This window comes from Colius striatus, chromosome 1, assembly GCF_028858725.1.
Source record: "Colius striatus isolate bColStr4 chromosome 1, bColStr4.1.hap1, whole genome shotgun sequence".
Classification (NCBI taxonomy): domain Eukaryota; kingdom Metazoa; phylum Chordata; class Aves; order Coliiformes; family Coliidae; genus Colius; species Colius striatus.
In genome coordinates, this window is record NC_084759.1 from 84,721,167 (window position 1) to 84,747,798 (window position 26,632).

At 34.7% G+C, this 26,632-nt stretch overlaps 1 protein-coding gene across 9 annotated transcripts in view; it reads right to left on the reverse strand.

Moving 5' to 3' along the window:
- The window catches only part of DMD (dystrophin), a 1,219,670-nt gene that overhangs the window by 155,227 nt on the left and 1,037,811 nt on the right, over positions 1-26,632 (reverse strand). For all 9 annotated transcript variants that reach the window (XM_061999893.1, XM_061999885.1, XM_061999868.1 and 6 more), the window contains one exon: positions 12,241-12,387. In XM_061999893.1, the coding sequence (XP_061855877.1) occupies positions 12,241-12,387 (147 nt within the window). The remainder of the gene's footprint in view (positions 1-12,240; positions 12,388-26,632) is intronic.

The window sequence follows — 26,632 nt, forward strand, 5'->3', positions numbered from 1 at the left end:
GAGCTCATGAAATCTACTTTGTGTACAACTGTGAATACATCTTTTCTGGACAATTCTTCCAAAAGCTAGAAGGATCAGGAACAAATGATATTTCCTATCTAAAGGTTTAAGAATTGATTAGTTTTCTAAAAACAGCAAATCAGAGTTTTTATTCTTTCAGCTTTTACATATTTCCCAGGATATTTTTTGGTAAACTGTACAATAAAGGGCTTTACCTCTGCCATAAAAAGGCACAAATGTTGCTTTTGGGTCATATAAGGATATCTGAGCTATGCAAGCTCAGAGGGGATAACAGTCAGTACAGCTGGGAGGGATGGCAGAGCAGACAAAACCAACAGTCTCTGATGGCTTAAGTTCTAAACTACCAGTCTAAAGTCTGACTTGTACCTCTCATTTGACAGAGCACTGTTATCACTGAATCCCATAGAATGGAAATGTTATGTTAAAGACTCTGTGATTTGTGTTCTGAAATAGGTTCACAAACTAATAGAAGTGGATTTTGCAACATTTATATTTTCATTAAATATAACCAGTAAACATACTGAATAATAATAAGATCATAGTTTATATCCAAAGCCCTGTTCACATTCTGTATCACAGCTCATATCTTGAATACATTATTACAGAATCACAGAATCTTAAGGGTTGGAAGGGACCTTGAAAGATCATCTAGTCCAACTCCCCCACCAGAACAGGCTTGGCCTGTAAAACAATAAAACTTCCAAACACAAAGTTTATAGAAACAGAGTTTGTTCTTCTGGTCCTTTTCCTAGAGAATCATAGAATGTTAGGGGTTGGAAGGGACAAACCCCACTGTAGAAGCAGGTCAATGAGACAGACTATGTAAACTATCAGAACTACAGTGAAATTAAAAGGCTACTATGATTTTCATCAAATCAACAAAACATAATTCTTATTTAACTAAATATTGTAGTGTTCCTTTCTGATTAATAAATGGATACTTTTCTAAAACATGTTAATTCATGCACAAAGTAGTTAAAATAATTTGAAAAATTACGTAGAGTGTCATTGGCAAAGCTAAAATAATCATCACAACTTGGCACTGTTAAACATCACAGTCTTGTCTTGTCAGCTGTGGGAATTACTGAACATAGTCTAACGATGTAGGGGCACAGTGTTAAGAGAGAAAAGTGGTGATCATAAAATTGGATTTTCCTTTGTCCTCCATAAACTTTACTTGCTCTGAGCTGACCTCTTATTCACTGATGAAGAAAAAGGATTGGATCTTGACTTTCTAAAAGAGGAAGCCTGCGTGATTTCTGCAATAGACCATACTGACCTGACGTCATTCATAGCTGAATAAAGTTATGAAGGATTTATGAGAAAAATGTAAACTCTTTCTCTTTGAAGGTAAACCTAGCCAGATTCAGGGACATATTGCAGCTAGCTATGACAACTGATGTGCAAACCAAATTCAGTTATCTTAGCTCTTTGGCTGGCAAAAGTACAAAGTCAATTCAGGATTTGAAATGTGATGTTTTCAGATAAGAAACTGAAATGCTAGGATATACAAGAATCATAAATCTGTTTTATGGAAGACATATTCTTCTATTTCTTCTGAATACCCCAAAAATCTCTGTGCTACTGAAACAACTCTATATTATCAGCTATATGTCAGATAAATAGGACAGAACTCATTGTTTTTACAGATGAAAAAGAGTCATAAATGAGAGTATTGAGAGAAAGGGACACAACTGAGAAATCAGAATGATGAAAATGAAAACATCCAACACAATGAATATACTGTCTACAAACATAGGCTTATTTTTCTAGACTATTGCTAATTAGTCATGTCATTAATTTTTGTTTTAAAAAAACTGAGGTACAGTAGAGAATTACTTTGAACATGTAAGAAAATGGAAGAGAAAGACTAAGTCTTCAACATACACACTTGAGGATTCCCAAACAAAATGGCATACTGTAAGAAATTCACTTTCATAACATAGGATCTGGATGTTGCTACGATTCTTCATCTACAAATTAAATAACAAATTGCTATGAATAAAAGCTGAACTTGTAAGCTCTGGGTCAAGAACTGTATTTTGTACAATGTTTGTTCTGCAACTAAGTGGTTCTAAAAGTTATTGCAGTGTCAGTGTTTTATATATTAACGGCAAGCAGAAGAATCAAATAGCTTAGATGAGCCACTGGAAGCAATGAGCATCTTGTAATATCTTCTTTTGCCTGTGCTGTGCTTAAAGGATCCAAAGAAGGAAATATAGAAAATGTTTGCCCACACAACACATATTAGGAGTTGAGACATTTTATTTATAAAGTGCCCGCCTCTATAGTTAACATACCACTACATAAGCTTCCACATTGCCTAGAATTTCCTATATAAAGACACAGCATTCAAGCTTTACTCAAGGTGTGATGAAAACTACAATGGCAATTTTAGAGAGCACCTTGTGAAAATATTCCAAAAATGACACACAAAAACATATACAAAAGCCAATTTCAAAACTGTGTCAAGACTTAAAGTTATTATGTTATTAATAATAAATTTATTATAATTATAATAAAGTTATTATTATTAAATGACAGAGCCCAGAGGGTGGTGATCAATGGCATAGAATCGAGTTGGAGGCCTGTGGCCAGTGGAGTTCCACAGGGATGGGTTCTGTGGCCAGTCTTGTTCAACATCTTCATCAATGACCTGGATGAGGGGACAGAGTGTACCCTCAGCTAGTTCTCTGATGACACCAAACTGGGAGGACTGGCTGATTCCCCAGAAGGCTGGGCTGCCATTCAGCAGGATCTTGATCGGCCTGAGAGTTGGTCAGAGAGGAACCTCATGAGATTCAACAAGGACAAGTGCAGAGTCCTGCATCTGGGAAGGAACAACCCCATACACCAGTACAGGCTGAGGGTCGAACTGCTGAAGAGCAGCTCTGCAGAGAGACCTGGGAGACTTAATTGACAATAAGCTAAATATGAGCCAGCAATGTGCCCTGGTGGCCAAGAAGGCCAATGGCATCCTGGTATGCATCAAGAACAGTGTGGCCAGCAGGTCAAGGAATGTTCTTCTCCCCCTCTACTCTGCCCTGATGGGGCCTCATCTGGAGTCCTGTGACCAGTTCTGGGCTCCCCAGCTCAAGAGGGACAGGGAAGTGCTGGAGAGAGTCCAGTGCAGGGCCATCAAGATGATCAAGGGTATGGATCATCTTTCATATGAGGAAAGACTGCAGGAACTGGGCTGTTTAGTTTGGAGAAGAGGAGATTGAGGGGTGATCTTATTAACATTTATAAATATCTAAAGGGTGGGTGTCAGGAGGTTGGGTCATCCCTTTTTTCAATTGTAGCTAGCAACAGGACAAGGGGTAATGGGATGAAGCTGGAACACAAAAAGTTCCATTTAAACATAAGAAAAAACTATTTCACTGTTCAGGTGAGGGTGCCCTGGCACAGGCTGCCCAGAGGGGTTGCAGAGTCTCCTTCCTTGGAGGTCTTCAAGACCCACCTGGACATGTTCCAATGTGACCTGATCTAGGTTACTCTGCTTCTGCAGGGGGGTTGGACTAGATGATCTCTAAAGGTCCCTTCCAACCTCTACCATTCTATGGTTCTATGATTCTGTTATTTTAAACACTACTGTTAACTGTACCTCCTAAAATGGCAAAAAATATTTTACTTAGATTAAGGTCTTACTGAAGCAAAAAGATTTAGAAACATAGCACACAGTATTGAACAGCCTAAAGACTGTAAAAGCCTTCTGTAGTCTGAAAGTTGACAGTTTTACATAAAAATATCTGCAGTGATATAATATGTAATCAATATGTCAGAAAGACACAAAAAGATTCAATAAAGAAAAAAATATGGGTAACAAACTTTTTCACTGGATATTTGCATATTATTTCTCTACTTTAGGCTTTTTATAATTTGAAATTAAGTTTCTTCCAAAAAAAAAAAAAAAACCTCACAGACTTTCAGGAGAAGGGATTAGCAAAAATGAAGAGAAAAAGGAATATTTTTTTGCCAGTTTTACATTGTCGCTCTCTAAAAACCTTTAACAGTACTTTGGCACTGGGACTTGGAATCTGAGAGGTTTTATACTACTTCCAAGGATATTCATTAAGGTTTCATTGAGTTAAAAGGCTTTGAAAATCACATTAGAAAGAGCCTTTACAGGACAGCTCTTAAATTCTGTGAATGCTCTATCTGAGAAAACGTGTTCCACATTCAAAGCAAACTTTGTACATCTGCTTTAACCTCGCTTCAAACCAAGCAAGCATGAATGGACAGATGATTTGTGTCAGCAGAGTACATCCCCTCCAGGGTATGGAGCAGAACCAGAAATTGCTAAAACTCATCATCCTTCTGGTGTTAGCAGATAGCTGACAATGTAACCTACCCTACCTGACCCTACTCGATCCTGTGCTGTTATATTGCATTTTAAAATCTAACCCACGAATTATGAACTCTTACAGTTGATAAAATTTTGGTGAAGAAAGGAACCCATCATGTGAAATTCAGGATTGGAGAATGACATATAATTGTAAGGCTAATTTTTGTTTTGTCCTTGTTTGCTTTCACTATTCTGACTGCTGCTAACCCTGTGTACTCCCCAGCTTTCACTCTCACATGCTCTAACCTTAAAAACCTCCTAATTTTCATAATAAACAGTCTAAACATAGCTGATTTGGATTGAATCACACATCTAAAAAGATGCTGAAAAAATCAGGCCATTTTGTTTCAGTTTGGAAAGGAAAAAAAAAAACCCAACTTCTAATATCCAAGATAAAAACTACCAACTCCCATAGTTTACGCACCTTTGTAGGTCTGAAAAATCACAGCTTTAATTCTCCAAATGTGACTTACACTTTCCTTGTTAAAGGCACTTTTACAGAAATAATTTCAATTAATGTTTTTAAGATGCATAGATATTATGGATAATGAACATTAGAGAATATGAATAATTCCATCTGTAGTACATTTTCAATGGTGGCTAGTAAATAAGCTAAAGAGCTATAAACCGAATTATTTGAATAGTTATAAAATGAATTCTTGACTAGAAAGCAATAGATGGAGGATTTTGGTTTCCAGTGAATACGTTTCAACGATATCATAACCTCAGAACCTAAATATAGTCTTATGTGACTCACATAGATGTGTGCTGCCAAATGTAATCTATAACTGCTGACAAGTGGAAGTAAATTGCACAGGTTTTATTTTATAAGCAAACAAGACTAACATATATCAACTAATGTGCCCACTCTCTTCCTATCATTTAGCCATTAACCATATAAATTGGAGATCTTACCGAATTGTGTACACAAAGTTTGTACAACAGATTGCTAAATTCAAGTTGCAAATGCAAACACATTTTCCTGCATTTGATATTTTAAAGTACTTTTCTTTGTACTTGTAAACAATGCAACTCCATTTCTTTATAATCCCATATAACCAGGTACATATATGAAGAACAACAAAATACATCAAAAGAAATATATCTATGCATATTGAAATGATGGTATAAAGCAGTATAAACTGTTGCTCTTCTGCATGGTTCTTCAAAATAAAACGTTCATTAAAGACAAAACTCCAAAATAAAGCAAGGAGAAAAAGGATAGTAAAACTCTGAAATGAAAGTATCTTCTATAACAAAAAATTACTAAAGCATTTATGGTTTCAACAAACATAACACCATAACTTTAATGTGGTTTTATTGTTTTTCCTGCTGGCATAGCTGTTGATGATAATAATTCTTGTTTATACTTACATACATACTTTCTTTCACTGACTGCCCCAAATATGCTACAAAGATCAATGAAGATGTCCTTCTAATTTAGGAAGGAATCTTTCAAATTTTTGACACACACTTCATTAGAAGAATCTCAATCTAGATAGCTGGCTTTTCTCCACTAGCTTACTGAAATAAATAATAAGATTGCTAAACAATGAATGACTGCAAAATGAATCTATATGTACATTTACCGTAGACAACTATTGAGCAAATCTGAGACTCGAGATAACAGAAATGAAGAAAAATACATGGGTATATGACTTCTGAAGCCAACTGGCATAACCAATTAAACAAATAAGAGATCACTGAAGAGCCATGACAACTGTGGTTTAGGCAGAATTTCCATTTCTCATGGAACACACAAAAAATGTTTTAAATAAAGAGTCTGATGGGAAAACTCAGCTTCCTAAAAGGATTAAATTCTCCCTCTACCGGGAAGATGAAATCTATAACTATTAAAATAATAGAAAATTTCAAGGTTGAAAAGAACTATGATTTTAGTAATGCCTTAATTAGTGTAACTATAGATGAACTAGAATTTTGGCTCCATATACTTAGAAAATCTATGTCCTGGTTTTGTGAGCTGTTTACACCTGACATAGGTACAAATACAGCTTAAAAACCAGAAAGAAAATAATTATTAAAATTAACGAATTGACATAATGCAAAGAAAAACTGCTAAGGAAATATAATGGTAATAATGCTCAAAAACAAAAATCTGCTCCCTTTTATATATCATATTCTTATATATATATGACATTTTTTGACTCCTGCAGGGAAGAAACGTCTTTCTTGTTACTGTTGCATCACCTGCCTATTTGTCCACTTCTAACATATCCCTAGTTCACACTCACTGTTTAATTTGGAATAAGTAATTTTTTGTGTAATGTAAGATATACAAAAAGTTGAGGCCGATTTTCTGTTTAATTATATGACTAGGCCTTTCCTGTGTGAGATTCCTATGCAGTAACAATTGGACAACGCCACTGTGAAGAAGCAGAAAAGGTTTTTCATTTTTAGGAACAATAATATAAGACTATCCCCAATCACATTCAAATATTATTTAAATGTTTTAGACTTGAAGTATACTTCCTGAAATCTCTACCATGCTATGCACGTAGAAATGAAGAAAGGACCTGAGAATCTGGTAAACTTGTGTCAGTTCAACTCTTAGAGCCCTAAAACCCCATATCTTTTACGGGTGCATTTTGGCATTATTTCACTTTTTTTTTTTTTTTTTCTGAGGATTTTTTGCCTGGAGAAGCTGTGGAGAAGGTGAAGTAAAATAGAAAAAAATCCCAAAACTCTAAACATAAAAGTCACTATAATAGGTCAGTGCTGATTTCAGCTTACATTTTGATGCAACTTATTTGCTCTGGTGCTTATCTCCTATAAAAACTGAGGTGTGAGGGGTGTGAGCTGACCTAGCATGCTTGTACTCAGCTTTTGAGAGATTCACTGGATCGGAACAACTATTTGAAGATACTTATTAATATTTGGTGGAACATTAATATATGGAGACCAGCAAGACTCTGATGCATAGTCATTTCAACAAGACAGGATTTCTCTATTGGCTTTTATATTCCCAACGTTAGTTTCTCTGCAAATACAGATGGTAAAACTCATTCATATTTGTCCCCACAGATTAATGGTAAAACTCATTCATATTTGTCCCCACAGATTGAAAGAATCAGTTAATATTTGTGAAGCACCTGGAAGATGACTATTTAAAAAAAAAAAATTGCAGTGTTAACATATTATGATATTGTGCATTACATAACTCAGTAAGGAGCTTTTCCTCAGCAAAATACAAATATGATTATGATACAACTTTAGATAACTGCCTCTGGTGATATTAAAACCATGCTGTTTCTTCAGCAGCTACAGCAAGGGAACAGAGTAATAGTAGGTGCCTGGACCTTCTAACAAGAGGCAGCCTACTTCTGTGCCACATCAATCTTCAGATCTCCATGTACTGAAGAATTTTTGTGGCTGGTGCAAGGTGAGTTGATGCCCTAAGAATGATGCTGAAATTACAGTTAATCCTTCTTTACAGTGATAATTTTAATATGGCAATCATAGGATCATCTAGGTTGTAAAAGATCTTTAAGATTATTAGGCCCAACCATAAATGTGTATGTGTGTGTATAAATATATATATACACATATGTATGTATGTGTATGTATTTATATAGTGAGAGAGGTATGTAGGGTGTGGGATGTTTTAGCTCTAGCCATTTTATATGCTTCCTCTAGCTTGTTTAGTTTACAATCTAGACAGTCTGGGCACACAAATATGGACAGAACCACACACTCACAAATAGCTGTGGTTCATTACAACCTGCTAAACTGAAAGTACTGGAAAATAAATACCATAACAAAATTTGTCTGAAAGACAGTTATTCTTATATTTTTTTCAGCTTCTTAAATTCACTCTTCTACATAAGTACATCTTTCTTGACAACTGAAAGCTATAGTCACCCACAAGATAACTGAAAATTCTTTTATATGTCAGAGGCTTTGATTTTTCACCAGCATCACACCAAATGGACTTCTGACCAAAGTTAAGTCTATGTAACTCCCACCAATCTGGTATCCCTGCCTCTTCAAATGTCACCTGGAAAGAAGCAAGAGTTTGCAAGACATGTTTTCCCCAAGGATGATCTTATTACACATACTGTTTGAAGCACACAGGATCTGAACATGAGAGCTCCTTAAGAAATTCATAACAAATAGCTCCCTGAAGATATTTCAGCTCCTTTAATGTTTAAGAAAAAATAAAATAAACAGTATTTTTTCCCCTCAAAACTAGTCTTTCAGAGGCATGAAGCTGATTACTTTCACATTACCTAAACTCTGCAATTGGTGATACAGTTTTCAGTGACTGAGCTGATTGCATTAGCTTTCATTAATGAAATATACCTTTGCATAACACTTAAAAATCAGGATTGGTTGAGTCTGTAAGAATTTCCAATACGAAATAACTATGCCTCTAAGTGAAAAATCCTATCTCCTTGATAATCAGTCATAACCTTCCTTTCCATACAATTTTCTTTCAGTAACATGCACTGCATATTGACTAAAACTGAACAAGAAAAGGATAAATTAATGGCAAATGTGTTATTGCAGAAATATAAATGAAGTTTCACGAAGACTGTGCAGCAATTTGATACTATTCACTAAGTTACAATACTGTAAATGAAGGAATATGGTTTGCCCTATTCTCACGTTCATAAAATACATTTCTTTCTCTGATCTTATGAAGGTCCCAGTGTTAATAAAGCAACAAACAAGACATCATTTCATCCTCTACACAATGCTCTACAACTTTCTCATAGCACTATAAGCCACTATTATTTCAGATCTGATAAACCTTATGTCCTTATGTACTTTTCCTACACATAATCAAGAACGAGTACACTTCTGGCAAGCAACAGCTCAGAAGATGCTGCTTTATGATTTTCCTGCAGTGATATTTTCCACGAAATGGGATACATGGGTAAGAAATATTTTCCCTATTAGGAATATGACAAGGCAAGAGAGAGATCTAACCTTTGACGGGAAAAAAGTGACAGGTAATCTATGAACCATTATAGCTGAAAAAAAATAAAAAGCAGAGAAGGAAAAAGCCCATAGAAACAATGGAAAAAAGATGGGGAAAGGTAGAGAAAAGTAGGAACACAGAAAGCAACACTTTTTGAAAAAAGGACTGAATAGAAGCCAAAGAGAAAATAGAAGTAATACAAAAAGAGGCACGATCATACATAGGAGGCTGAAATCAATAGAAAAAATAACAAAAAGATTAATGTAATAAGGATATATTCTATGTAACATTACAAAAATAATGCAATTAGTAAAAAAAAAGAAAAAGAATTAAAAAAATCCTTGCAAACTGAAATCCAGAAATAAACATCACAAACCTATCTTGGAAATAGAATGTTTCTGTATGAAACATAAATTATTTGTATTTTTGTTTTTCCTATTGTGTGGTCAAATTTTTTCACCCACTTCTATAAATAGTATCACACCTAACTGGTGTGGTGGTTGTACATATGTAAGACCAATCTGAACATAGAACAACACATAATACTTAAAAAAACCTTTAAAAAAATACTTAAAAAATGCCACTCAGGTGTGAGTGTCCATGTCCTGGAAACTTCATTTCTATGTAGTTGGACTAAATGATAGTTGTACGTCCCTTCCAGCTGAACCATTCTATCAATCTATTTTGTCCTATGCTACTCTATTCTAATAAAAATGAACTCTATCTCTCTATATATCTCAAACTCTGCTATCTTTTAAGTAAAAAAAATTATAAGAACAGACGTGTTCCTCTTCTTCCCAGAGGTCACATCCTGTCCTTTTATACAGGATAATCTTTCAAAGTTACTTATGTCTTATTACCCCAGGATATGTTTAAAAATCTACTGGAGTGTTTTCACCTTGCACTCCTTATATTCCAGATGACACTTAGGTAAATATGACAAAGATGGTAAACCATAATATTGCAATTAACTGTGTGATCTATCAACTCTAACATCTCCCTCAGACATACTGTCTTCAAACATCTATCTTCACAGAGGATTAAACATAGCATTTTCCAAATATTCTCGATTTGATAAATTGAGACAATACTTTACAATGAAAAATGAATAGATTCCTGTGCCCTGTGGAAAAGGAGCATATTATCTTTGAAAGGTGTGGTAACATGTGATTTGCCTTATGTATTTTTAAATGGTCTACAATGTCAAGTTGGCCTTCTGTCTAATGCTTTCATGAATGATGACAACAAAACATTTATCTCAGGCTTTCTCTCAGATTTGTTTGAGTTTTTCATATCCTAGATGCTTTTGCTATGAAAACTTCCTCCTGCTTTCCTATATTTCCTGCTGAAGTAACGACATATATTTCAACAAACCTCTAGAATGTAGTTCACTATTTAATTAGTGAAATCAGTTATTTTTCAAGGAATCATAGTAAAATTGTTAACTTTTTCAGCCATTGTCTTTTTTTAAAAAAACTAAACAGATGTGATTTCTCACATATGTGGGATGAGAATACTAATTTTGGCTTCCAGATTCACCTGAACTCTGTTCTGGTGATCTGAGAAAAAGTGGATACTCATGACCAAAGATTTTGCACTAATGATCTTTTAATTAAAACTAACACTCTCACTGCAAGCTGTAAAAACAAAGTACAATTCTTGTTAGCATTTGCATGATCTGCTGATAAACTGGAGATGTTATAGAGGTGTGAGATATCTTTTGGAGAAGCAATAAAGAAGCAGCAACATCTTATTGACTATTACAATTGACAGCACCATGATCTTTTTTATCTGTATATTGGACAAGAGTCTATTGCTAACGTTTGGTTTCCACAATGAAGTTAAAATTCTTTATTAACCTCCATACTTCTACATTTTTATAATATATTAAGGTAAACACAATGACAAAATTTCAGAATATGAAGCAGTGAAGTAGCAAAAATAAATAGTGAGTAAAATCCAGGTTTTGATGAAGTTAATTTATTTGCATTTACCTTCACTTAATTGTGATGTAACTCCCCTGTTATGGGACCTACATCACTATATACCATATGGCATACCATATACCAGTGGATGCATGCTTACATATGATCACTCATGTACACTGTTCCCAAAATTCTAAGCTAAGATACAGTGGATTTTGGAAAAACAATACATATTTGAAGTCCTTATCACAAGATAACACAAAATAATATAATATTTAAGCGGAATAGATGTGGATAAAGAAATCCAAAGAATTTGTCAATTTTTCACTATATATAACATGGTTGATGTTCACCTTAATGTCATAATACATCTTAATATTTTTCTTGTATTAGAACTCAGTTTATAAAATCCCTTTCTGAACAGCTTTACTTGCAGTAACAAGTCCTGCTAATTACCTGAATGCATGTAACACCTGTAATTATAAATTTTATAATTGATTCTATAGATTTGACTTTAAAGGTTTCACTGCACAGAATCATTACTCTGCCTATAAGGAATTTATTTAAAACTGCTGCTCCTCAAAATTATTTAAACCACAATAAAAAGGCATGAAGCAGCGGAAGTAAACTGTTATGAAATCTTCCATATACACTGTAAAAATATTCCTAAAACACAGTTAAGCCAGTCAAAAGGCATAACATCACATATTTGACAGCAAGAATTGATAAATATGATTATTAAATGGTAAGTAAACTAGTAAGTATTTTATCTGCATGAGAACTATAACCATATGAAAAACTGCATTTCCTGATTGCTACTTGATACAGTATTTGGAAACTTATGAAAATATAGCATCAGTTTTAACTTCTATTTTCTCAAAGAGACACCATTACAGAAAGCCTGCCTCCTCCTTCATTCCCTAGTACACTTTTGGTGCTATTCCACATGGAATAAACAAGCATACAGAAATTAAAATACCTACTTAAATGCAGCATAGGAAACGTACCTGTAGCACCTTCCACCTTGTGTTCAGGTCTTCCACACAGTTGAGATTGTACTGGGAGAGCTGAATATCAGAGGGAGTGAAACGGTTTGCGAGGTCATTGACTTGATGCACCTTTTCTTTAAGGGGTAAAATTTCTGCTCGATAAACCTGTGTGAATAAAATATAAGTAAAGATAAGCACTATCTTAAAAAACTGTTGGCTCTGCTGGTTAGTAATGTAAAAGTATTCCATGTCAAGCTGAAAGGAAGGAGTGCAGTGGTTACAATTACAGTTAAGAGTCTTTTTATACAAGTACCTTTGGACCTCAAGTCCTAGGGGTAAGGCCCAGCATTTCAAAAGGTCATATGAAGTTGGAATCTTTGTAGCAATTTTTGGCCAGCTAAGATAAATCTCTACCTAGAACATTCACTGGGATGTGTATCACAGAGCATGTTTCTCTCCAACTGCATCCTTTAGTTGTGTGTAGCATGTGTTTCTCGGTGATAAGTACTATTCAACATATAAAAACAGAGGAAAACTGCTGTTCCCAAATACAAAAAATGAACAAAGAGAAGCAATGATAAACTATTATACATCTCACTAATAGATGATGTTAAGCTGGGTATCTTGTGAGTTGCAAATAAAAAGTTAGTAGTGGGAAGTACAAAGTAAAGAAAACTCTTTTTCCTTGAGTCCTAAACTAACCTACACGACTCATTTCAGAAAAAATAAAATAATGTATCTTTTAAGATAACCTTTAAAACTATGCATAAGAGCAGACTAGCTAACAGAATCACAGAATGGTAGGGGTTGGAAGGGACCTTTAGAGATCATCTAGTCCAATCCCCTGCTAAAGCAGGTTTACATAGATCAGGTCACTAAGGAACACATCCAGGCAGGTTTTGAAAGCCTCCAGAGAAGGAGACTCCACACTCTCCCTGGGCAGCCTGTGCCTGGGCACCATCACCCTACAATCATTTCAAAATAATTTCAGTAATTTATGTGAAAACCAGAATCTGCTAGTTACAAGTTTCTTGATTTTGAAAGCAATCACCTAATGACGATGCTTCCGCGATGTTTCTCAGTAAATTCAGATAACAACTCTATGAAACAGAGGAATCTTTATGCAGTCTTCACTGTTCTCTATCTATCTTTCTAAAGAGACACTTACGAATATTTAATATGAAAAAATATGTTAAAATCTAAGAATAAGTAATTTCTATGGGACAAATCTGTCATTTTCAGGAGCATTTTGTATTGCCATATGATGTCTGCACACAAAGGCTGGATAATTTACTTGTTATATTAACCTTGTTTTCTAGCTCCTTTCTCTCAGCATTTTTAATATAGAACACATGGTCTGGATCTTGTTTTAGATCATCAAATAACCTGAAATTATTGCCTCATAATCATTTAATCAGCATATGATGCCAGCAAGCTTACCGTAAATAGAAAAGGAAAAATTATCCACAGAAAGATTTGGCATATGACATTGTATGACTGAAAAGATCAGTGTGTTAAGCAACAGTTTAGTACAGACCACCAGTCCACCAGTCAACATACATGAGTCTAGAGCTATATTTCTGTTCTAGGGTAAGTGAATGCAATGTGAGATCTTTTTGTTTTCTCAACAAGTGTTCAAGCAAGTTTAATAAATAGTAAAAATTTCTACTTCTACATCTTCTACAGAACTTCTGATCTGTGGAAGAAGAAATGTAGGATTTTTACCGAATTGTGATTTTCATCAGCATGATTTAAATGTGTTATGAAAACATTTATGGGATTCATAACTAGTTTTTATAGTATTACATTGATTCATTTTTTCTACTTTTTTCCTTCTGCATAAAAAATATTATAAATATCACAATTTTATATCAGAAAAATGTTGAGAACTATATTGTTTCAAATTTCAAATAAAATATACATGATGACTAGTGTATCACTACAACAAAAGAATTCTTCCTATTTGAACCAATTAAATTACTGAGGATTTAAATAACTTCTCAGCATGAACAGTGTGAAAAGAGAAACAGTCTAAATTATCCTCATTGTAACTGTCCTTACACAAGAAAGAATTTCAATGATATGCAATATTGTAGATAGTAGATTAGATTTTAAATGATCTGTACAGTCCTGTTAGAAAATATTTTAAAATGCCTTGGAAAATCAGCACACATATTAAAAATCTAGAACACACAGTGGCCATAACCAGTCAGATGAAAATCTCATCTCACCCAGTGGGTTTTCTGACATTGCCTGTATGATTGCTTAGGGAAAAAGGTAATGGAAAGCATCTGCTTCCCTGCTTTTTCCTGTACTCTTCCAGCTCAGCAACTTGAGTCTCAGAGATTCTGAAGCCAGAAGCTGTATTTCTATGTCAATCAGATCTTGGTGGACTCTTGTTCCATGAAATTATCTACTTGATTTTTGAACTAACTGAAGCTTTTACCCTATTGTAAGCTCAATAGATAGGTTGAAGAACCACCTCTTTTTTTTGCATTATTTTAAACTTATCTCTTAAGATTATGATTATGAATCTCTAAGATTATGAGAGATGATGATCAACCATTTCTAATGGACTTCCTTTGTGCCGTTGCGAATTCTACAAACCCTCCAACATATTTTGTTCTTCTTCCATGTTTAAGATACAACAACCAAGATACATCCAATTAAAAGTAAGGTTTCTTTGTAAATATCTTTATTTACCTCTCAACAAGTTTCCATATAATTCCTATATATTAAATAGTTTATCAAAATCAGGAGTTGAACCTAACCTAAGGTTTTGCCATAGGACGACATGAATCACATTCTGAATTGCAACAGCTCAAACAAGTAGAATTTCATTGACTGTATTGGGAACTTAGACAATCAGTTCAGACGCAGACAGCTACCCAGCAGATGTGAAATACACACAACACAAACCTTACTCCTACCTCATTTATTCTGTCCTTGTATACGAGCTTTGCATACCTTTTATCTAATCTGCAATAATATTTTTCAGATTGAGGATCCAAAACACTGTCTACAATATATATTATATGAATGCAGTGGGGATTTACACTATGGCATCATGATATTTTCTGCTTATCCAGAAATTGCTAGCATTTCATTTGGCTTTCTGAACAGTCCTGAGAGTTGATGTGATGTTTTCAGAGGAGTGTGGTATCAGTCCAAGATCTCTTTCATGATTGCTAAAGGAATGCTTAAAAGAGCTAAAGGAGAGCTCATTACTGAGTGCATAAAAACAGGATAGCTTTTTCCATATGCTTTGAGTTTATCGGCACATGATTTCATCTGCCATGACTTTGCTGCCAGTCAGTCCACTGAGGTTTTTCTTTAGCTGTTTGCAATCTGTCCTCATCTTAAGTACTTTGAATACATTGTATCATCAACAAGATGTGCCGCTGTGTTATTAATTTTTCTTTCTAGGTCATATATGTACATACTGGACAGAGTAGACCTTCTGGAGCACAATTATCATCTGCCTAATCAGGAAAATTGTTCTCTGACTTTTGTTTACAGGAAATAACCAGATAATTGGTTATTCATCCATATGAAGACTTTCTCTTTTATCCTCCATGAACTTAGTTTCTTTATTTGAAAATCTTCTTAAAATCCTTGTAAAACACCAAATGGCCTTTATCTCCATATCAATATGCTCATGTTTTCTCCAAGGTACACTAGGAGATGTAAGGCACATCTATTCTTACAAAAGTTGTTGTTGCCTCTTCTACAGTATATTCCCCAGATATCTTGGGCTGAAAGTCCATAGGCCTCATTAGGTGCACAGTTTAAAACTATCACTGCATTTGTCCCTCCATACCTCAGAAAAACCTAAACAAGAAAATACTGTTAATAGTTATAGCTATTTTATACTTCCTTTAGGACATTTGACTGAATAATCATCTGGTTCTGGTGATTTACCACTCTTAATCATGACAATTTGTTCTATGTATTTTCGCTTTAAATAGTTTCTTTATTCTTTTCTTTAGTCGCTCTACCTTTCAAAGTCTTATAACAGTCCATTTGATGGTATGGACTTGTTTTCAGTTTCCAGTGTCATGTCTCCATGTTATATTCACTTTCTTTACCCTTTTGGTTCCTTTTCAGCACGCTTCCTCATTTGTGTGTAGCTTCCTTTCTGAAAACTGACCGTTGATGGGTTTTTTTGGCTATTTTTTGTCTCTGCAGAGGTGCTGACCTTTAGTTCATAATGATCCTGATTATGATAGAAATGTTTTGAACTTCCACTGCTCAGTATCAAACCAAATCTCTATCTTACCAGTTAACTTCTTGGTCTTTCCTAACTTTACATATTTTCTATTTAGGGCTGGAAATTTAAATCCAAAAGGACTGTGACTGTAATTGCAGATTGGTTTCTCAAATTTCAATATGCAGGCCAAGCTTCTCAAAATTATTTGCAGGTACTTTTCTGCATATTTTCCATTAAATTTGCTTTTGCTTTGGCTCTCCTGTTCCAAGGTAGTAAAAGTTACTACATAGCCCTCACCTCTTTATAGAATATAAAATATATTAATAAAAAAATTGATGTTTTGTTTAAATATTATAGTAAACATGTTAATCAATATTAAATATTGATTAAATAGAATCCTTTAACATTTCACACGGTGGCTTTTTAAACTTTATTTATTTGTTTGTTTATTTATTTATTAACACTGAATAGCACTAATTTCCTCTTTAGAAGTCTGCTCATTGTTTAAAACATAAAATCTAAAAAAATCTAGGTCTTTAATATTTAAAGATTCACCAAAAAGAGATCTTTTTTCCAACAATATCATGAAAAGGCTTGTGTTTTTTTAGGATCCATAAATCAGCTCCTTGAAATCTGAAAGAAAATTAATGAATAACTTGAGTGGAAGAGTAAATAAATAGTAAATGATCTTATTTCAGCTAGAAGAGAGATGTTATACACTTTCCTAGCTTCAGGGAGTTTTCATTGTAAAATTCGTAACTGAAAATTCATGAAGGAGCATTGACTTTACAACACACATTTTCCACTTCTTAACCCCTCTCTCCCTCAAACACGTGTGCAACAGCTTTCTAACAAGTCAAACACAGAATTCAAGAATCAAAGCAAAATTGAAGCAAGTACCTGTAACTTCTAGCCCACTAGAGTGGAATAGTGTGACTAAATTCCACTTAAAAAATACACCCTGAAGAGGAAGTGTATTCTCAGAACAGAACTTCTTCCTTATGCACAGGGAAAAATTAAAATACAGACTGGCTTTTTTTTATTGTTGATTTTATTGTTTGCTATTGTAAAATATCAATGGTCATTAAAATTGCTTTTTAGTCTTACTGTGTTTACTCTTAATGATCTCAACACCTGCCATATCTGTTTAGATGTAATCCAGAGCAGACAACCTCATTGCCTTGTCAGAATAAATAGCAATTCTGCAACTATACTGAGAGCAAGATATCATTGTTAACATTCACCCCACAGTGATAAAAGGAAAATAACAGCATGCAAAAAGTCATATGTATATTCTTATATACTTCTCAGTAGTACTGAGACTGAGTTTAGCTGATATGTCTTGAAAATTGCATTAAATAATAAGATGTAATCTAATAATTACATATTTGAAATTGTTACAAAACTGTTCAATCCCAAAATTAAAAAAAAAGGAATTGAGCTTTTCATTTATGGTTTAAAATACAGTCACTCTTCCTATTGGCTCCTACTTATCTGAAATATTTCTGCAGTGAAAAATAGCTTGGGAACAGATTAATTTTCTGTGTTATTTTTATCCTTCATGTAGCCTTACAATACTTGGACTTACGTTTACAGGTTTAGAAAAATCTCTGTAAGACCATATATTAACAAACATGCTACAACTATAATTTAATATTGCTTTCCAACTGTATTGTCCTCACCTTAACATATTAGTAAAGATCAAGACTCGTTAAACGTTTCTTATAGTCTTGGAAGGAGGGATCATGAATCTCAGCAGTACGTACACAGTAATACCCTTCTCTTGTTGAAAAGATAAGTTAAAGGAGAAAAAGCTCATTTCACCAATACACCAAATAATTCAAATGTTCAACACTAGCTTGTAGAAATGAGTCTTCATCTTTTTGGTTATGGATGAAACAGGCAAAGATGTAATTTGTTGTAATCTCTACTTTTTCTTCTCAGATTTTGTGAACTGGCAATTACAGCAACATCAGGCTTTGATTTGAACAGTATATAGACTTGCTTTGAGCACAACATGGGAAATCAAAATTGATCCCAAAGCTCAATTCTCCCAGAGATGATAAATGCAAGACTTGGGTAGATAGTACCCTCTTTCATTAAAGTTCATTTTTTACAAGCCTCAGACCAGGGAATTTAAAACATTTATTATCCTTTTAAAAAGAGAGGGAAAAAAAACCCCAAATAAAAATAGCAATAATTCTAAAATCATGACAAGCCATCTCTAGTTTTATGGCAATGGTATTTACTATTCAGGAAGTCCACATCTAGACTTTATACACGGCTAAACATTGTAGCAGCTATATTTAGAAATTAAATGTTTTGCATTTCCTAATAAACGTTTCAAGAGCATGCAAGCCTGGACATCTATGAAAATTGAAGGCTAGAACACAAATTTCTTACTGTTATTAGTAATTAAATGTATAACAGTTTCTACATATTTTTTGTATGTCTACTTTTGAAAAACACCGCAAGGACATGAATTAAAGAAATGTTTTCACATTCAGAAAACTCTTAACTGTCCTGAAAGATATTCTGTAAAAATGAAAAGACTAATGAGTAATTAGCAAATCAATTTTGCCATCATCCTCCTACTTTTGTGAGTGATGTGAGACTCGACTCCTTAACACTAAACTCCTCAATCAAATGGCAGTAGTTTGGTACAGACTCCAAAGGAGGCAAACACCTGAACCATAGCTAGGTCAAGAAGCCCTCCAAGAAATTCCCAAAGGAGGAGAGTGAGCCAGTGAGCATTGAAGTGTAGGAGCTTTGATCATTGATCGTGTGATTAACATTTGAACTGTGGGTGGATTTTCCAAGACTTATTTATCAAGGAACAAATAAAGTTGTGTGCACAAGGAGTCTCTTCCACATCTTCACATTGTATGCAATGGGACTATGAGCCGACTGCTTTTTCCTATAAATATGACAGCTTAAATGAACACTTCCCAAAGTGTTCCTTGCCTGAGACTAAAAGATCCTTCCTTATCCAAGATGGAGAAACCCTTTATTCACAATAGATCCTTGGAAAGTGACTTATAACATGCTGAATTAATACTAATGAAATCCATGAAGCTAATTCCATTAGACAAAAAACCAGTCTGAGACTAAGGTTAGTCCTAGCCACACCTAAGATGCATCAGGACTTTACAAAGGAAGGAGGGTCCAGTCTGAAGTTCATTATTCAACATGAGGGTCTCCCTTACACTTTTGAGTTTTCTGTCTCTGTGTAAATTATTCAGCCTCAATTCTAACTTGATTTTCCTTCCTAAGTCTCTTACATGTAGTAAATAATGGAGGAAACCTTGCAATAGAACTTTGTTAAGTCACATGTTTACAACACCATATTAAACCCACTTTTGTTTTATTGCATTGAAGATCTTGTAGACAGGTTCTGGCTTAAGATTTAATCAATTATTGCAGCTTGCTGTTTCATTTGAACATACTCGTAACTTTAAAAGGAAATGACAATTCAAGTGCCATATCCAGAACTCCTAAAAATGGAGTTAATACTGCTATTGCATATATACGCATACATATATACATTCTATAACATAGAATCAAAGAATGGCTGAAGTTGGAAAGCATCTCTTGATATCACCTAGTCTAGCCCTTTTATCAGAGCAGGGCTGTTGACAATCATGTTGTCCAGGACCATGTCCAGTCAGATTTGTAATATCTCCAAGGATGGAGACTCCACTGCCTTTCTGGGCAACCTGTTCTAGTGTTTGACCATCCACAGGTATTTTATATTTGGATAAAATATCATGGCTTTGAATTTGTACCCATTGCTTTTTGTTCTGTCGGTGGACAGTACTGAAAAGACTCTAGCTCCTCCTTCATTTCATCCCATCAGATATGTATTCATGTTGAAAAAATCCTTAGATTCCATTTCTCAAGGCTGAGCAGTTCCAGTTCTCTCAGCCTCTCTTCCTAGGGAAGTGCTTCAGTCCCCTAGCCGTATTTGTGTCCTTGCCCTGTGCTCGATCCAGTGAAGTCCATATTTCTTATACTAGGATGTTCACAACTGGAACCAGCACTCCAGATGAGGCCTCACCAGGGCTGAGCAGAGAGGAAGGTTTACCTCCCTAAGCCTGCTGGCAAAGCTCTGTCTAATGCAGCCCAGGATGTTGTAGGCCTTCTTTGCCATGAGGGTGTACTTCTGTCTTACAGTCAGCTTTTTGTCTACCAGGATTGCAAGGCTCTTCTCTGCAGAGCTGCTTTCTGATCAGTTGTCCCCCAGTGTGTACTGTTGCCTGTGGCTATTTCTCCCAGGACACAGTACTTTGCATTTCTCCCTGTTAAACTTAATGTTATTCCTCCCAGTGTAATTTCTGCCATGCTGTCAAGGTTCCTCTGAATAGCAGCACAATCATCTGCTGTATTGTCTGTTTCTCACATTTTTGTATCATCCGTGAACTCACTGAGGGTACACTCTGTCCCAGGGTCCAGTTCATTAATGCAGATGTCAAATGGTACAGACTCAGCATTGACTATGGTACTCTACTAGTAACTTGCTTCCAAATGAACTTTCATATCTTTCATGTGCCTGCAGATGTTTCAAGAGTTTGACGTGAGGCTGATTGATCTGTAGTTCCCTGGGTCCTCCTTCTTGCCTTTCTTGAAGATGAGAGTGACACTTGTTGTTTTTCAGGATTCAGGTATCTCTCCCAGTTGTCATGACCTTTTAAAGGCACTTGAGAGTGATCGTGCAATAGTATCTTCCAGGTCATTCAGCATTCATGGCTACATCCCATCAGAACTCATGTACATTCAGAACTACGAGTATGAAAAGTTCATCCCCTTATCTGTTCCGCTGTTGATATTTCTGACACTTTAATACAGAGCAGATTTCAAGAAAAGGCAACTGCGTCTACAAAGAAAGTCCACTTCCCTGGTCTGTGAGTGGCACTTAGTGCAGTGGCCTCATGTCATCCTGGCATTTTATCGAAGAATTTGCTCATATAGAAGAGTTTCCCACTAGCACAGGTCTCTGTCAAACCTCAATTTTTACTACCAGTGAAAGGCAGAAAAGAACATCTGGCACTGTGATGAAAGTATGACATGGCTTAGGGAGAAAAGCTGTCCTGTGTCAGATTAATTCGTGTTGTGGTGTTTTTTTATACCAGCAGCAGCTGCAGCTAAATCAGAACAGGATGCATCTGCACAGTAAGGTGAGTGGCTGTCCTACACCTGGGCCGCAGCAGGTTCTCAGTACTGATGCTTTGCTACCTCAGCTCCCTTGGTATCCTAGTGGAGAAGTAATTCATGTGCTGGAACATATCTTCAGGTTTTATATTTAAAACCATACAAAATGAAACAAACTGACATATCCTACCCAAGACAGCTTAACATTCTCCATCTTTTTCAAATCAAAATGAGAATTTTCTTTCTTCTGTTTCTTCTGTGATGGGTTTAGTGTATTCTGATTCAAACTTAAATGAAACCTGGGATTGTCAGCTGCTGTCTCAATATGCTACACTTAGCTTCCTTTTAAACTCACACTGTATTTTTATTTGATTCTAGTGCTCCTGGGGACAGGCAGTGGTAAAACAAAATGGATTTTAGCTGATTTGATTTTCCATCCTATATATCTTCATTAACTCAGAAATGACCAAGTAAGAATGCACTAGAGTAGAATATAAATCCTCATCTGTGATAAAAATAGTTCAAATAGAAGACATCAGAGGAGAAAGAAAATCAAATGTCCTTTTAGCATTGCCCATTCTGAATTCTGTATTTCTGAATTTGATAAAACATTTAATTATTTTAAAAGTTACCTCCTACAATTCAGAAGACTAATACAATATTTTCTTAAAAATCAATATATTACAATTTGAATAGAACAAATAGAAAATTAACTAATGCCAGGTATTATATATCTTCTGACCTTTCAAGGGAAAAAAATATGATTTGTATCAATGTTATAGAAACACATTAATAAATGGATGCAGATATTCAGAAACATATACCACATTGTTAATATGAATTTGGGTTTTTTGTGGGGTTTTTTTTTAAACAACAGCTGATACATAGTTTTCTGATCTTTTGAACACATACAGATTCTGCTACTGCCTGAAATTGTGTTCTCCTCCTTGGAGGGGGAAAAGTAAATGAGCAAATGTAGCTTGTAATTCAGTCTACTGGAACAACCATAACCATGATATGGCACAGCCTGTCACTACTTAAGTGTTCATACACAGTTCTGCACCAACTTTTCCACATAATCAAAGTTAGTTACTCAGTTATTTTGCACCCAAGAAGCAACCAATCTGGCAATCAAGAGGTGAATTGTCTAGGAACTGTAAGTAACTTGAAGCATTTCAAAATGTAACACGTTACACAAAGAACACAGAAAATAAAGAAATTTTTAGGGAGGAATATTTTTCCCTTACTATGGTTCCATTGAGCGTTGGTGAGGCTAAAAGCATTCAAAAAGATATATAAGCTTAGATTGTGGAGCCTCAGTCAAATCTGGTTTTAAACCATTTGATGGTTTTAAACACATAGTATCTATCTCTCTTAACAAGAACAATGTATATTAGATGTATACAAACACAAAAATTTGAATAGCTCCTATTGTTTATCAAAAGCTCCTTCAGGAACAAAGACTCACAGGAGTTCTTAGCCTCAGAAAACAGTTACTGCACAGTAAATCTCTATTGTGTTCTAAAGCAGCATGGTATTTGAAAGGCTAATATAACTCAGGAGTAAAAGTATGGATTCTTTGCATGGCCATACAAAAGTTTAGTTTAGGTACTACTAAGACGCAGATTGTATTCTGACACTTAACTGAACCAACAATTCAGACAAGAAGCTTCAGAAACTCCTCCTGTATTTTCTAATAAAAAGTGCATGCAGAACTTCATTTAAAAAATAAAACAAATATTTTTTTTTCTCCTCATCCCAACAGGAAAGATCACTTTACTTACAATATGAAATAAAATTGCAGGTCAGATTGATTTTGAGTGCTATGTTTTCCAGTTCCTGAATTAATAATATCTTTCCCATCTTCACTTTTTTACCATCACTGTATACTCTATGGGGAATGGGTGGTGGCAAAACCTTGAGGTCAAGCCCAGAAGTAAAATCTTGAGGTGGAAATTCCTAGCCTTCTTATATCTCATAAGAACATCTTCCAACAATGCCAAACAAAGGAATTGAGTTCTAATGGTAGATTTTAGTAGAACACAAGTGAGAACAATTTACTTTTTAAGCTAATTAAGGAAGAAAGGATATTCAATTAAAATCCTGAAAAGGAGATAGTTAAATAAAACGTAAAAATTAAACAAGTCTAGAGTTTCTAGGGCAGTGCCAGGCACCCACTAGGAAACTGCATCAAAAGCAGTGCCAAGCTTCCCAGGCATTCAGGCTGAAACCCTTCTGGGTGGCAGGTTGCCCTGACACATCTTCAGGGAGAGCAAGCTGTGGTTGTGGGAAACAAGTAGCTGTGGCTCCTGCTGAAACCAATAAAAATTGTCATTCTTAATCCTCTGGATAATCAAGCTCAACTAAAATAAAATAATTTTCAGGTAAATTTTAAGGAGAATAAAAATAATTTAGTGGCAATGCTGTCTGGAGAAATTAGTTTCACTGATTCAATTGCCCTATTTGTAAATTGGGGATAATACTACTTGCATTGCAGTCTCAGAAAGAAGCTGAGAAGATTAACTCCTGCTATCTGGAACACGAGAAACATTATTAAAGTGCTAAGTAGCAATTATAAGGTTTTATTATGAGTTAACCTTGGACAAAAAACCCCAAACTAAACCAAAACTGTATTAGGCTTTAAATATATAAAGATTAAAATGAGAAAAGTACAGTGCCATGGGTCACTGATAAACAATCCAGGCAATCTAACATTCATTGCACTACCTACTTGAAGCAGTCCCTAAATAATTACTGTGTACCAGCATACCAGCTTGATAAATTGATTTTATTTTGCACATTGATTTGACCATTTTATAGTAACACTATCATTATAGAATCTACACACTTGATAGTTACACCAAATCAGGAATAGGAAGGTCGATGTTTTAAGAAAATATTTCATTTAAAACAACATTGTCAGACTTCTCTTGATGGAAAAAATTGCCTTCTCACAGAATGTAGACAACATTAAAATTCATTTCTACCACTCTTTCCTATTTTATCTCCTCTTATGTCTAACTGAACATACATTATCTCTGGTTATATAGTCACTTCCGATATGTCTTTTTGCTTTAAATAGAAATATTTCAATAGCAGACTATATATAACAGATTATATTTTTGTTATAAATAGTCCTTGGATATACTTTTTCTCCTTTTAACCACTCACCTCCATTTAACTACCACACTCACTTTAGGAAAGCCTGAATAAAACAGTAATGTGGTAAAAAGAGAAGTGTTATTCACATTGTTTGCGTTTTTCTCCCCTTGGATAAATATTTACAAGTTATTAGAGAAAGAAGATTTTTGAACAGAATTATAAGAGCATCTTTGATTTAATATCATGCCCAGGAACGTTAATACTTGATCATCAGACTAATATCTATATGTGCTCTGTTTCTATGGCAAACTCTACACAATCATGTTAAATGATTGAGTCCCTGCAATAACCATGCCACTTAGATACTTAAATGTTAATGTTTCATTCTCCTTCTAAAAGCTCAAGTCTCATTCTTATTTCTGATAAAGAGCAATCTCTTAAAAATGTTCTGATCTGACCTCAATTCTGAACTTCAGAGGCATAAAATGATAGACAAGGCTTTATACGTGTATTAGTCAGCTCACGCAGCAGGCTATCAGAAACCAAGATCAGAAATTACCAATACTTAAAAAGTAAAATTCCGCCTGCAGATGTGCATGTTGAGCTCCCATTGAAATCAGCAGGGTAAGTTCATAACAAAGAAAAATTTGGCTCTAAATGATATCTACTGATCTAATAATAGCATGTTCTACCAAAGTGCGTTGGAGATAGAAAAGATTTCCCTTTTTTACTGGTCACTTCTTTTTCTCCTTTAGAGTTCATAAATTTTTCTGTACTTATTTGTCACAGAAACATTAACAGTATTATTTAGCCCAGAGGTCCTTAACCAAAGTAGTTAAACTGTTCTATTAATAGTTGAGCAAAACAATTAGCACAAATCTAGTGCAAATCAGATGAAGCCTGGTGTCATTTTTTTGTTTTTTTTCCTAGGTGACAGTTCTTTCACAAAATTGTCCATGAGAGGCTATTTCTCACACTAGTTACTGTGATTCCCAAAAACGGTAATTAAAGAATACTCATTTTTTCCCTTTTTCTTTGTTAGCAGAGCAATAGTAATATTTCTGTATCTCAATTATGTTACCCCTCCCCAATAAGTTCTATGAGTGAGGGTAGTCTTAATTTTAAAAGACTACTCTAAGATTTCACTTCTCTGCCTGCTCATAATTTTCTTATTTCTCTGTAAAAAATGTTTTGTACTTTTCCTTAACAAAATCATGTGTAATCTAGGCTCCATAAAACATCCACTGTAATTAAAATGGTAGCATCTAAATAAAAGATCAGAAATGTATAGCTTATGGCAAAAGGAGCTAGCAAAAAGAGTGATGGTTTGTTTCAGGTGTTTAAAATAGGCTTAGATCTGGTTTATTGCCATAACAAACTCTCCAATCTTATGTGACTGTTTACATAGCAAAAACATAAAGCAGATGAGATTTCTATATTAAATTTGTGTAAGCTGCGAATACACGACTATTGTATATTAAATAACCACTTGTGAATATATTTTCACGTGAGGAAAAAAGATTTCTAAACTGTCAAAATGAGATGAAGAGAAGCTTTCATCTCCTACAAGCTTAGAAGCATTAGCAGAACTAACTTCAGCGGATACAACTATGTGAAGAAGAACTCTATGGTTTTAAATTAAATTTCATATTTAAAAAAACAACTTTAGAAAATTAAAATTATCTCCAACAGATACAACCAAACAACCCTACTAAACTCCCAGTTGTATGAAACAACATTTAAAATGATGCAAAAAACAATGCACCAGACTTTAGTACCAACTAGGTAACGTACTTAGCTGAGGTATCTTGAGTGTTTTACAACATCCTGAAAGTTGACACATTGACAAATTCAACAGATTACAATTTTTTCTTACATTATAGCAAACTCCATAAAATTTTAAATTCACAAAAATATTATATTTAATCAGGATACCTGTAAGATGTCAAA